The 14,903-nt window shown below is 35.4% G+C and overlaps 1 protein-coding gene across 2 annotated transcripts in view; it reads right to left on the reverse strand.

The window, feature by feature from the left end:
- The window catches only part of LOC131034300 (probable LRR receptor-like serine/threonine-protein kinase At1g06840), a 206,364-nt gene that overhangs the window by 54,201 nt on the left and 137,260 nt on the right, over positions 1 to 14,903 (reverse strand). For both annotated transcript variants that reach the window (XM_057965783.2, XM_057965775.2), the window contains exons 9-14: positions 12,082 to 12,150; positions 11,795 to 11,863; positions 11,566 to 11,637; positions 11,073 to 11,159; positions 10,802 to 10,873; positions 9,913 to 10,412 (exon numbers count right to left, since the gene is read on the reverse strand). In XM_057965783.2, coding sequence (XP_057821766.2) covers positions 9,913 to 10,412; positions 10,802 to 10,873; positions 11,073 to 11,159; positions 11,566 to 11,637; positions 11,795 to 11,863; positions 12,082 to 12,150 — 869 coding nt within the window. The remainder of the gene's footprint in view (positions 1 to 9,912; positions 10,413 to 10,801; positions 10,874 to 11,072; positions 11,160 to 11,565; positions 11,638 to 11,794; positions 11,864 to 12,081; positions 12,151 to 14,903) is intronic.

Here is a 14,903-nt window from a genome sequence, read left to right on the forward strand (position 1 = left end):
CCACAATTGAAGATGGCTATTACAAACATAGTCGCTGACAACACTACCAACCAGGAACACCGTCAGATGGCAGGAAAACCATCTGGCACAAACCCCATGGCCACAACAGAACTACCTGGTACGTCTACTACAGACCCCATGCCGCTCAACGTAAGCATTGGTCGGAAGCTGGCCGTGGTTGAGATGGAGATAATGGGATAGAAGTTGACGAACACCATTGTTGACAACGGCTCCGGAGTGAATGCGTTACTTGAGGAGACATGGAGGGGTCTGGGCAAGCCAACTCTCTGGCCACCAACATTCCACCTTGTCGGTGCCGACCAGCATGGTATCAAGCCCCTGGGGATACTCATGGTACAAAAAGTTGTGGTCGGTACCCAACACTTTTTCCTTGACTTTGTGGTCATACCGTTGGAGAAGAAGGCCTATGACGCCCTTCTGGGAAGGGGTTGGCTGATTATGGCGAAGGCGAACCACAACTGGAAGAAAAACACACTCTCCATCGAGAGTGAAGGCCGGAAGTACGTGATTGACTTGAGGAATCAAGCCGTGAGCGAGGAATTGGCATCCTAAGATTCAGACTCAGATGACTCGCATAATTGGGAATGGGGCTCATAGAACGGTCGGGAAAGGATGGAACCTGATGATGAGGGCATTCTGGAACTAGAGGGATGCTCAGAGGATGAAACAAGCTCCCTCGCCGAATTCTTCCATTGGCAGATGGAAGACTATGAAGTATTTCACCCCGATTGCCACATGTTGCAAATCTGTGAGATTAGGGAATCAAGTGCAAGTACGGAAGATGCAACTTTTCCTCCAGAGTACAGGGAGTACCATGAAGGGGTAGCATGGGTGGATGATACACTTGCACACCGATTCAAATGGGACAAAGTCATCAAGTACGAGGAGTCCAACATGAAGAAGGTGAATTTGGGAAATGATGTCGATCCGAAGGTGATTCTGGTCGGGGACGATTGGAACCCCGTGCTGAAAGCGGTGGCATTTTAAATCTTCTTGGAGTACAAGGATGTGTTTGCATGGATGTACAAGGACTTGAAAGGGATACCCCCAGAACTGTGCGTACATAGAATACCTCTCGTATCGGGTGCCCAACCCGTACGAAGGAGACCATACAAAATGAATAAGAACTATGCAACAAAGGTAAAGAGGAAAATGAAGGATTCTGATGACGAAAGTGATGCTAATGGACCAAAAAAAATTGAAGGAAGAAATTGGCAAGAAAGAAAAGCCGAGAAGAAGACTGAGATTGGGGGCACAAAAAGCTAAGTTGCGTAAGCAAAAGAAGGCGGTCAACGTAAAGAGAGCAAAGGTGGAAACCGCCAAGGTACAACCAAGCAATAAAACAAGTAGTCAGGGGAGGCAAGCGATTCAGTACCGTCGATGTACTTTGTCTCCTCATCAACTCTAGTTTGCTTGGATGATACACCCGCACACCGATTCAAATGGGACAAAGTCATCAAGTACGAGGAGTCCAACATGAAGAAGGTGAATTTGGGAAATGATGTCGATCCGAAGATAATTCTGGTCGGGGACGATTGGAACCCCGTGCTGAAAGAGGTGGCATTTAAAATCTTCCTGGAGTACAAGGATGTGTTTGCGTGGACATACAAGGACCTAAAAGGGATACCCCCGGAACTGTGCGTACATAGAATACCTCTCGTATCGGGTGCCCAACCCGTACGAAGGAGACAATGCAAAATGAATAAGAACTATGCAGCAAAGGTAAAGAGGAAAATGAAGGATTCTGATGACAAAAGTGATGCTAATGGACCAAGAAAAAAATTGAAGGAAGAAATTGGCAAGAAAGAAAAGCCGGGAAGAAGACTGAGATTGGGGGCACAAAAAGCTAAGTTGTGTAAGAAAAAGAAGGCACTCAACGTAAAGAGAGCAAAGGTGGAAACCGCCAAGGTACAGCCAAGCAATAAAACAAGTAGTCAGGGGAGGCAAGTGATTCAGTACTGTAGCCACCTAGGATTGGATGTATTTCATGAGTTATATTTACATTGTTGTCTAAACTCATTGTGGATTTCAAAAAAATAGAATGAAGATTATATCTTTAACTATGTTTTGCCCCTATTTCATTCTAGATTTATGAATTTAGGGCAAAGTATAAGGTGATCCCAAAATGGGGACATTACAGGTTGCCTAAATGGGGCATAGTAAAAGTCCTGAGTAACTCTTAGTGATATTTTATTATTTTGGGCTAGTTTGAAAAAAGTAAATTAAAATAGATTTTTGGGAGAGAAAAAGTGAATATTTTTATTTTAATTTCCCTAGGAGTCTATAAAAAGAAGTGAGGACTCATTTGAATCAATTTGTCATTTTATTTAATCTTTAACTATCAAACCCTTGTTTTTGAAATAGAACCTGTGTGCTCATTTCTTTTCCCTAGGACAAAAACCCTATTGGAAAATGGAGTTGATGACAAAAAAGCTATACTCCAAAGAATTAATTCTATCTTGGGATTACCTATGAGTTGACATGCATATTTGGTGTTTACTATGTAGTTTTTACAAATTTTTGTTAAGTTTCAATATAGTTTTTAGTTTGGAGGGGGATTTCTATTTATTTGTTGCTATAGTGTTTTGTACCTTTGCTACATTGTTCTATACTAGTGTTCCACGAGGACGCATCCCCCACAAAAATCCCACATTCCCTGTAGGGGAACATTTCCAACACTTAGGGACTTAAGGGAAACATCCCTCCAAAGCACCACCACCTTTGTCATGGATGCTGCCGGGTTGCTTTCTATATGGCACGTGTCATGTCCACTCCTTGATCGTTATATTTATATCAGTTATTATTATTAATTAATATAATAATTACAGATGAATAATTGTTTGAAATTTATTTATTTATTAAATATTATTATTTAATTAATATTTAATTTTTATTACTAATAATATTATTCTTGAAATATTCAAATAAAAATAAATTAATATTATATTATAATTTATTATGAATTATAAAGATAATTTACATAAGCACGTAGGAAATAGTGATTAAGGCCACCTCAGCAAGGATAATTCATGGGGAAGCTACGTACTCCCTATAGAGCTTATCGCAAGTATCACAGATTAAGCTGCCGACTCAACATCGAGTAGTAAATATTAGCATCGAGCAACTAAATAGTCACTGAAAGGAATTACAATGATAGAAGATTAAGATTGCAAGTAACATATTGATTGTAACTGAGTAAGTTATAATTGTGATATAACTAATACAAAGATTGCATTCAATCTGTTTAAGAAGACAAAGAAAGTAAGACGAATCAACGATAAGAAATCAACAACATAAACAATTATCATTGTCATCCAATAGCAGCAAATATACATGGGAATTAATATTAATGAAGAGGCACGATGTTATATCTGGATTAAGTTATGTGGATGCATCAAAGTCTAAACCAGAGTTCCGTGACTCGCGGCGAGTCACGCGAGTCAGCGGGCCGGGTGACCCCTACCGGCTCACGGTGACCCTGACCCGGGCTCGAACGGGTCAGAGGGCGTGACTCGCCTGACTCGCCGAGTCAGGCGAGTCATTCCCTGACTCGCCGAGTCTGAGGGTCGTGACCCGGCTGGAGTCACTTAATAAAGTGCAGTAAAAAAAAAAAAAAACATAACATTTTTTAATGACTTTTTTCGCCATTTCCCTTTCTTATAACACCCGACGCCTTTAGAAAATAATAAAAGTATTTTTGGCCTCGTGGGGCGCTGCCCCTCGACCCCGCCCTGTATCGCAATAGGGAACGCGCAAGGGGCGCTGCCCCCAAACCCCCGTTGAAAAATATAGGGGGAAACCGCGCCGATGGAAGTAGGGAAAATCTAACCTCTGACTCTAATTAGGCTCCATATAACAACACAACTTAGAAATCTTGGTAATTGGTATTTAGATTTAGTATTTCAAATTTCCTATAGTTTCATTTGAAAATGTAATTCTTATACTGTAATACTGTCATACATCTTTGCAAAACTAGTTTTTCAAGTACTATATGTATATGTATAACTATATCAGCACCACCACCCCGCCACCCCCCCGTCGCCGTCCCCCTGCCGTCCCCAAACTTAGGCCCTTGGTCCCCCCGTCCCGGAAACACGTCCCCTCATCCCCAACACCTATGGCTACTCAGACTGGCACATCACAGGCAGAGACTATGGCTACTCAGTCATCCAGGACCTACCTTAGACGCCTTTCTAGGAGGCAGATAGACGAGGCTGAGCCAGAGCCTGAGCCATAGACTTGTTTTTGTTTACACTTTACAGTTACATATATGTTTGGGAACATTTGAAGTCATGGATTATATATACATTGGACAACATTTATAACTCTATATATCTATGTTTTCTAATTCCTTCAGCTACAATTTACATTTCTACGCATGTGATGGATGTATGTTTATGTATGTGATCAAATTAGCTTCTATTTGATGATGTTATAGTGTCTTTAAGCTTAATTCAATAATGGGTGTATGAAACAAGTTTTAAATCGTTAAAAATCTCTAAATTTCAAGGGTTTTCTTATTTTGCCGAGTCGTTGCCGAGTCATTGCCGAGTCCGAGCCGAGTCAGCCTTGCCGAGTCAGAGCCGAGTCCGAGTCTGGGAACTTTGGTCTAAACCAATAACCAAATAATAATGAAGGAAACGATTAATAAGCTATTATGAAGAATGACGAATTTGAAGGGGCATTACACGATAATAAAGATTATTGTGACTCAGTGGCAGCAAGTGGATAAAGTGTTTTGATCATTTTCATTGTGTTCAATTCTGGTCTATATATTAAGGGACAATATCAACTAAGTAAGCATTGAGTATCCAATTAATAAAGAAGATTAATTAGTCATTAGCAACACTAATTAGAGAACAGTACAATTAAATTAAAGAGGCATGATAAGTAAACAATGATCATTTTGGAAAGGTGCGATTAGCATATGAGAAGAAGAATTAATGAATAGTTGTACCTTTTGGTAACGCCACTTGTCGTATTCACCATCAAGATATAAAAAGGCATAAGCCGGTTGCAAGAAAGGAATTCTACATCACATACAACACTACTGGTTGCAAGCAATGGGGTCGCTATAGGGGTTATTATTTTACCAGTAATTGCATATTTCAGATGTCAAGTCAGATTAAGCAGTTCGTATTCAACTCAGTTCCATAGCCATATTGCCCTATCGAACTAGCGAGAATTATTGCATATTATAAGAATTCACTTTTAGCATATAGATTATTATACATATCAGATATAGCAAGTGATGTTGCTCATATCATAGTTCAATTGCAAGAATTTAATAATGAAAGTGTGAAGAATTAAAGTAATTGTCCCTATTTCCTGACATAGCCTAGAAGGGGACATTACACATGCCATTACATATTGATGGCAACCTTAAACTTCGTCAAAAATAGTTGGCCTTTCATGGGGCACTCATAGAGATGTTATATTGCAGATTTTGCCCTGAAGATTTCAATTTGCCTCTGTTTTATATCACTACCCCCCACCATCCCCTTGTTGGCACCCCCCTGCCATCCTTCATTGTCCCCAAATTTAGGCCCTAGGTCCATTGGACCCCAACACCCATCCCTGTGTCCCCCATCAAGAAACTCCGTGGAACTATGTTCTATACAACTAGTACAATGTTGTACCATGCTAAAGTTGAACAGATAAGACTTGCAGGAAGCCACTAAATATCAAACATCTACTTAGTCTAGACCTAAGTATTTCTAATCCATCCTTGACTACTCAAAGAACTTGGGGTTGATGGTATGACATATTTCTGACCTTTTTGTTGTCTAATCTTTGTTGTTGCATTGATGATAGTCATAATTTGTAGGAGACTGCAAAAAATATACTTTGAGATTTATCTTATGAAAATTCAGTCTTCTTACTTAAATACTTCATTGTAAATATCGGATGGTTTACTTGCTATTAGTATTGAAATCATTCTAATAATCTAGGAATTCTTTGCCAAATTCATTTCAGACTTGCATTGTTATAAAATTGGATGGCCTAGCTACAAAGAGTTGCATTGCATTATCTATCAATTTGGCATTGATCCACATCCACTTGTTGTCTCCAGTTTGGCATTGATCAGATCAGTAATTTGTCATCAGCCAATTTGATATTGATCATTTGCATACTAACTACCAATTTGGTATTGATTGTAACTAGACGACTTGGTCCTTGTGAGTTTTAAATTAATTTTTTATGTCCAGAACCTAGTTTTTGTTTGCTCTCACTTTTCCCACATCAAAATCTTGATAATTAAAAAGAACTTGGGTTTATGTTGATATAAAAAGAAATTGGTGAAATCTAGCTGACATTCCTACTTGGAATATTACAGATGAGAGGGCTTTTGTCTTCAAATCCAAATATGGACATCAAAAGTGTCTCATCCTCTGGATCTAACACACCAAGGGTTTTCATTGTTGAATTCCAAACTAAAAAGAATAAAGAAATAATGAAATCCCATCATCGGCTTTGATTAATGCGGTTCTTGCATAATTGTCTTTTGGGCCCTCTATTTGAATTTAATTTTGTCTCTAAATATTAATATTATATCAATAGTTTTTAAATATTCCATAGGATCTATAATAATTATTGAGTTGCCCTTATGGAAATAAAGTGATTGGACCCACTTTATTATTATCTCTCTTATTTCATTAGCTTATGAGAAATAAAAAATAGATTACAAATCATAATTAATTCCTTTAATATTGAAAAGGGGGCATGATTCAAATATTTTAAATATAGTGTCTTATAGTTTAATTCTCATTTCATGAATCTATCTCTAAATTTCTTTTTATCCTATTTCTTCTTGAAGGTATGAGGTCCATAGGGAATTTCCTAAGTTGCCGGTTTGGGTTCGGGCACCGGTTCGGGTTCGAAGAACCGGTACAACGGTACAACAAAATTTTGAAAAGGGGTTTGGGTTCATAAGTACAAAAACATGTAAATTATATATATATATAGGCATGAATTAAGATTAGCATGTCACATAGCATCATATAAACAACAATACCAACATAAACTTGTAATCATAGCATCATGATCATACCATAACAGCATTATTTACATCAAGTTTAATATCAAAATGACAAAATATTCAAGTATCATTGTTTCAACTTTCAACAATTTAAAGTTTAATCAGCAAATGGATTCTGTAATTCATCATCCTCATTCTCCTCCTCATCATTGACATTGACATTAGATGAACCAATGCCAATGCCACTTACACTTGCACTTGCACTATAAGTTTGCTTGCTATCCAAGTCATGAAATGCAACAAGCTAAGAAGTGAAAGCATCCAAATCAGTATGCTCTGGCTCTATATCCCACATCTTCATTTCCCCTTGCTTGTAATCATGTTGCTTGTGTGAAATGAGCCGAGTTAATGTTTTAAAACTCACTTTTAGGGTTATATTTTAATTTTTTTATGTGGTGGATTTCAAAAAAAATTAATTGTTGCAAAAAAACACCATTTTTGGGCCATCAGACCCTCGGGTTCAACCTGGGTCTTCTCGGGTTCGACCTAGTCCGAACCAAACCTGTGAATCACAGACCCTGTCCGAACCACAAGCGAACCGGACCAGACCAGTACCAGGGGTCTAAGGGGCCGAACCCAATAACCTTGGGCATTTCTTATTAAAGATGGGGGGCTTCTTCTATTTTTTGAGAGGACCTTGCAAATAAAATTGTAATAGAATGTAGTTTATCTAGAATTATAAGGGTCTTGGTATAAAAGATAAGAGTAGTAGATGATGTCATGTCCTCCTTTCTAAATGAAAAAAAAAAAATTAAGTGAGCCCAATTACTTCATTTCCAAAAAGGCAACTTAAATACTATTTAAAAAAAGTTTTTAACACTTTATTCAAAATATAATTTAAAAGAGCTCTTGGATATGATTTAAAAGTTATTTTCAATATTTGGAGAGAAAAAGAAAATTAAATTAAAATTAAAATTAAAAGAAGTCCAAATCAAAGCATCTATAAAAGAGAAGTCAAATCTCAATATTTATCATCCATTGTTCATTATCAATTTTATCATTTTCAAATTCAAATTCAAATTTGCATTCAATAATGAAAACCCTTGATTAGCAACTTTTGGAGGTTGAAAAATCTCTTGAAATTTTTTCAAATTTAAGGACAAAAATCCTTATGTCCAAATCAGACGATTCTACACAAGGATCACAATTGAAGTGGAGATTGATTAGAGTTGCAAAAAATGTCCGTTTCAATGACATCCTTTTCAATTGTTATTGCGAAGATCTATCAATTATGATTATAGATACATATTATTCTGTGTAATAATTTTTAATTATTATTAGCAAAATTTACTGTATAAGATTTACCAAGAATAATTATTCAGTTAATTATTATTATTATTTAAAAATTATTGATTATTCAGATTCATCGATATTATTAGATGCTAAATTGCAGCCTGACGCACCATATTGTGTAGTAGCATAAACTGATGGGCTGTATTTTATTGGAGAGGATTACTTCATAAAGTTTTTTGAATCCTTTAATGAATAAATCTTATCTAAATCTGGCTCATGCTAGTTGACAGCTTATCGTGGGTTCCACAGTCTAATTATGATTGAGGCAAATTTATTACAAACTAATCGCAGCACTCAACATGATCTTCTTATTAAATGTTGTTTCAATAAAAAAACACAGCATCCTTTAATTTTCAGCACAACATTGTTTGGTGGGGTCTGCCATTGGAAAGAGAAATTTTTAAGTTGTGTGCCATAAAAGATTAATAGTTTATGCATATTACCTCAATTACCCTTGCCAGCCATTGCCTTTTGGCAGCTGCACCAATCGGTATTTTTTATCTTTGCAATATTTAATTGGTGTTTGGGCCTTTGGCTTGTCTTCTGCAGAAAATTATTAACAGTGTTCCATGGGTATACATCCACCCAAAAAAATCTCGCATCCCTATCGGAACATTTCCGAGACTTGGGGACTTGGGGGACATGTGCCCCACAACACCACCACCTCCACCAAGGATGCTGTCAGGTCTCTTGCTATATGGCACATGCCATGACATACTAATCGTAGCCTTCAACTTCTTGAAAACTATATTTCCTTTCATGGGGCACTCATAGAGATGTTATATTGCAGATTTTGCCTTGAAGACTTCAATTCAACTCAATTTGTATATCAGCACCCCCCACTGCTGCTTTGCCACCATCCCCTCAACATATCCAAACTTAGGCCCTTGGCCCCCCTATCCCTAAAACCCGTCTCCACGTCCCCGCGTCCCCCCATCAGGGAACTCCGTGGAACTATGAAAATTAATAAAATACATTAATTCAGAGTTTGGTTTTATTTGTTATTGATTTGGTATTTGATTGATTTTCTACTAGTGTTATTCTTATTAGTTTAGGTAAAATTTGAAATCTGCCCCTTATTTATTGTTAATAAAATTAATATGGATTTGGCAGATGTTGATTAAATGAACATAATCAATATTTTTAGAATCATATCAGGTTAACTGATTATGCTGGTCATTATAGAGAGTACGAATTCTGATTTTTATTTTATTTTTATTTTTAATATATTAAAAATAAGAAAATATTCAAAGAGATGTTTATGGCAATTTTCAGTAAAAATCATGAATGACATTTTATTCACATATTATCTAATTTAATTACATTAATTTTATGTTATTTTTAATATTTGCTTGCAATCACTTTAATCATTCAAGAAAATTGCATAATTCCATAAAAGCCCCAGAAGTGGACATTACAAATAACAAAAGCGGAAAAAGAACATATTTATGTAATGAAAAAATGATATCCAATTGCAACTTCAATAATATCAGTTACCATTTGCAAATCAACAAATAAGATTATACTAATGACAAGAAAAGGAGAAAAATGAGACGTACCTCTTTTATATGGGCCTGTAAGTGTAATATTTATCCATTCATATGGCCCAAATATATCACTATCAATAATTTTCCATTCAGCAAACATTTGACGTATTCGTTGGACTTCGCTGTCATTAAATATTCTTACTGATTGATTCTTAGGAGGGAAGAACTTCAGGTTCATAGCCAACCTTGGACCTTCTTCCCACACATACTTTTCTATAAATAATTGATATAAATTCAAACTCAATCCAGATGTTAAGTACTCTTCAAAACTGTTGAGATATGGAGTAAAATAGGTAAAACCAGGACTTTTTAAACGATATCCAACTTCAAATGGAGCCACACAGAAACAATCACTATCTGGAATATACTCAAAGTCGGGGGGTGCACAGGAATTTATTTTGCACGTAGCAACTCTGTTTGAGCTTTCACCATCTGAAATTGTACCATTATTTCCACACAATCGAGCTATTGCACTTGAGTTATCCTGTCTGCAAACAGGGTTTCCTTCCAACCTAGCATTTAATCACATTAAGCAGACATTAGATAACAGGAAAACATAAAACCAAAATTTTAATTATATGATCTCTGTAATACATCTTCAGTTGTTTAGTGAAAAGTAGCAGAATATATTTGAGTAATTGGTAATCTATTATAAGCTTGATATTGGATCTAATGCAATGCTACTGTTAACATTATACATTTATGTTGTCTACAATATCAAAATTCTCACCTATTTATTGGGCTAATTTAGCTAGATTACTTTTTCATTTGTAGCAGCATCCACATATATTTCATTTTAACTTTGATATTGGCAAGTGCACAAACAGTAGGTACAGGAAGGAACAGATATATACAAAGTTTAGGACTTCGTTTCAAAAGTTCAGTACTTTAATTGATTTACCTCATGGTGATATTTTGAACATTTATGATTGTAGAAGCATTTACAGTAGAAATGCTGTTGTTTTGAAAATCCCTGCAATATACATGACTAGCTTGATTAGCATTTCAATGTCGAACTTCCTAGATCTAAGGAAAACCATTACAGAAGTATAGACATTAACCAAATAAAATATTAGCAAATAAAATTGGCATTTCTAGAAAAGAATTTTCACCTCAATAAAAGCATGAAATATTATTATCTAAAAGTAGATAGCGTCGAACAAGAAACATACAGTAACAGTGTTGAATTAGAAGTGAATGACACATTCAACCCAATGCCAGCTGGTACAGCACCGCTAAGCTCATTGTTATCAAGTGATCTGCAGTTGGGGATGAAAAATAATTCAATGTGAGTACACATTTAGTGCTCCATGTTACTAGTAATCTTTCCAAAATCATAATGTCATATTTTGGTCTCCACCTATATAGTTCTTTTTAAGTTTTGTTTCCTTTTATATTCACTTGCATTTTTTTTTTTCTCCTTTTTGGTTGCTTGCATCAAGATTTGATGTCAAAGTTATAATGAAAACAGAAAACATCTCCATATATTTTCAGTTTTTATCTTCCTACCTTGCCTTTTGTCAATAATTAGTAACTATTAGAAACTCCTTCAATATGAGAATTTTCAGAGTGGAAAAAAATATGTGTGTTTCATATAGTGTTAATAAAACACTGATATTGACAATGCTTTTCAAAGAGATTTCGGCAATTGGCCACGGTTCTTACAGTCTTTGAAGTTGAGGCAAATCTGCAAAGCTTGATGGTATTGTTCCATTAAGTTTATTATGCGATAGATCACTGCAAGAAAACATAAGTCATTTTATTATTTGCGAGGACATGATAACACAAAAAACAGTTTTTAACAGATTTTAAATGGCATTCGAGATCTATGCTCCACAAGTCTGAAATACCTTCAGGAATATGTTAGCTTAAATTTGAATGTGAAGATTCTTACACAGTAGTCATATTTTCTGAGAGCTTGGTTGAAGGAATTCCACCTGTTAGACTATTATAGCTCAGATCTCTGCAAAATAAACAGATATTTAAATAAATAAATAAAATTTCATGACATCTTCATCTTTGAATCACAAAATTAGTCCCATATCCTAGACTATGTTGTCTGCATACATGAATCTAAGGGACTCCAGATAAATTGAGAACATGTGATGAAATTCATTCAATGAAAATCATCCTTTCATTGACAAGTATGGTCCTAATTAGTAATAAAACTGCCAAACTTACAAATAACCCAAAAAAGGTATGCTACTAAAGTCTGGTATAGATCCCTGCAAGCTGCAATTCCTTAGACTCCTGTATGTCAAAGCATCACAATTATATAAGCATACAAATAATCTTCATCATTGCATATCCTACATAGTTATTGATCAATTATTGATATAGGAAGTCCTCAATGGTTAAGCAATATTTATGCAATCTTTTTGACAAAAGTCAAATATATACTTGAAAACATGCACTGGTTGTTTATGTACTGACATTTCTTTTATTGCATCTAAGGTAAAGGTTACCATGTGATAGAGATAGTCCATTCAAGCAGGGTTCCACTTAACCACAAATGTAAGTTAGGTGAGCATTACAACTATATGCAATCATAAGATCATGATTTCCATTAAATGATGGAATGCACACTAGGAGGGTATTATAGCTAATCAGGCACAAACATGTTTACAAAAAAAAAATGTTTCTCATTCCAAATTATGTACAAATATGAAGAGCTGGAACAAATTTTTCTATAGGAAAATGTAAATTTTAGTGAGAGAATTCTTTAAGTAAAATGCCTGTTTGATCGGTAATGCTCTAGAATACACAAAGCTTTTATCTCTATACCAAGTTCAATTGCACTGTTTGGCCCTTGGACATGACACCTAGTTCCCAAAATACTACAACTTGTGAAGAGGGCAAGGAAGAAAAACCAAAAGATAATGCTATCCTGATTGAATTTTTAGTGATGTGTGGAGTGGCCAAAAAGGAAGAATCCAGCTCCAAGCGACCAATAATTAGACCATCACTAAAAAAGCTAGTAAAATAATTGGAAGAACTTCCATGGCCTAATCTATTCATCCATACACCCTTTGCATGGCATGTTTTCTTATGCCTAAACAAATTTAGAATGAGATTGACAATAGTTTGAAATGAGGAATGGTTTCACAAAGCACAAGATCTGATACCATGTTGAAATTTTGACTAGATGACTACATCACTATTGCACAAAAAGAACAATATAGAAATGTAATTGTTATTTGTATACTTGTTCCTTACATTCATTAATTAAAACTAACATTTATTTTACCTACTAAATATAAAAATAATTTAACATTTATTTATTTATTATCATTTTATCTCACCTAATAGTAATCTAGATAAACTATACTAAGATGTAATAATTCCAACACAAAAAAGTGCAACATCAGTAAATTTGACACATTTCATATGGCAATGCCACTAAATTTCACCAATGAGCGTTTGGCTCTTCTTCATGCTTAAATGGCTTCCCATATAAGTAGAACAGTGGCAATCTCTAAATTTTTATTTGAAGAGAAAATCACCTTTAAAACAATCACTTATTCTCCTTAATGTGGTGGTCAGTAAAGTGTTACCAAATAACACCCAAAATTTGAGTCGACTCCCTCCCAAAGGCTCACATCTTCCTTCACAGAACTCTGACAGCAGCTGGGTAATGTTTGTACAGCTTGCAAGGGTACAAATCATCCAGATTAGGCAACACTAGGGAAAAGAAAGCCTTTATAAGCCTTCAAACATGTGAATCGGCCCTCCTTTGATTTTTGCATGGTGTGGGACAAACTTCAAGAGATGTACAGCGATCATATAATGTTTGCAATTTATTTCCATATCTTGCGCTAGCTTGAAAGGGTCCCACAAAGGCTACTGTGAAATTATAGGAATTTATACTGTAGGAAACTTTAGGCTTTTCAACCTTAAAAATCCATGACCCTTAAATATTTAAATATCCATCTTCATATTCACTTTGGAAAACCCACGACTCATTCATATAACAAACTACTTTAAATATCCTTATTAAATTGTGCAGCATGGTAGGATATCTCTCGCGGCTAAATCAAAATGGTATGGAATTGGAATCACTAGCCATAGATAAATTCAACTGCATACAATGACCGACGGTATATAAACTCATTCCATAACCTTATTATTTGTTTACAAATTTCAATAAATTTTACCTTTCAGCTTAATACCAATAATCTGGATAGATAAATCTGCTTCACCACAAAGGCAATTTCTGTGTAAAATTGTTCCAGTGGAATCCGATGGTTTTTGTCCCCAAACCCCAAATCTTTAGCACACCATCAATCCCTAGATGGAACCACTCTGCCTTTCGGATTTTTGTCTATCAGGAAAACCATTGGGGTTTTCATCCCACCAGTAGAAATCTGGCCATAGGCACAAATCTCTACAGAGAATTTATCAAACTTCAGAATTCATTCCTTTCATCACCTTAGCCTCCTTTTTTAACCCCAACAGAACTTTCCAGACTATATATGACATAAATTCACTTTTTAAATAATAAATCTTTCAACTACATTAAAGTGACATATTATTTTTCCTTTTTTGGCTTCAGGAAAGTCACTTTATAAAATGTTCAACTTAGAAAATTTTAATAATTAAATTATTTTCTTTCATAAGCCTGGCCGAAAATTGGGGACATTACAAACACTAGCATTGTGCTACACATATATCCTTACATTTGTTTTATTTACCTTCTTTCCTCTGATTTTTCCTACTTTTCCTTACTTTTGGTTCTAGAATCCAAATATATTTTTTTGTTGAGTGGGTCTTTTCTCAAATATCTGGAACTATATTCCTTTTTTACTTAAGGGTACTTTGTTTTTAAAAAGATAAAAAGGAAAAAGCAAGAAATCATAAATAATTGCTTACGTGATTTTCTATTGATCACATCATTGTTTATTTGCCATATATCTTTTCCCTCAAGCAAGACCTTGCATTCTGACTTGGTCCAGCTCCTTACACACGAGCAACACAAATAGTGACAAGTTGCTACTCAAGTGAAT

Source organism: Cryptomeria japonica, chromosome 5, assembly GCF_030272615.1.
Source record: "Cryptomeria japonica chromosome 5, Sugi_1.0, whole genome shotgun sequence".
NCBI classification, from domain to species: Eukaryota; Viridiplantae; Streptophyta; class Pinopsida; order Cupressales; family Cupressaceae; genus Cryptomeria; species Cryptomeria japonica.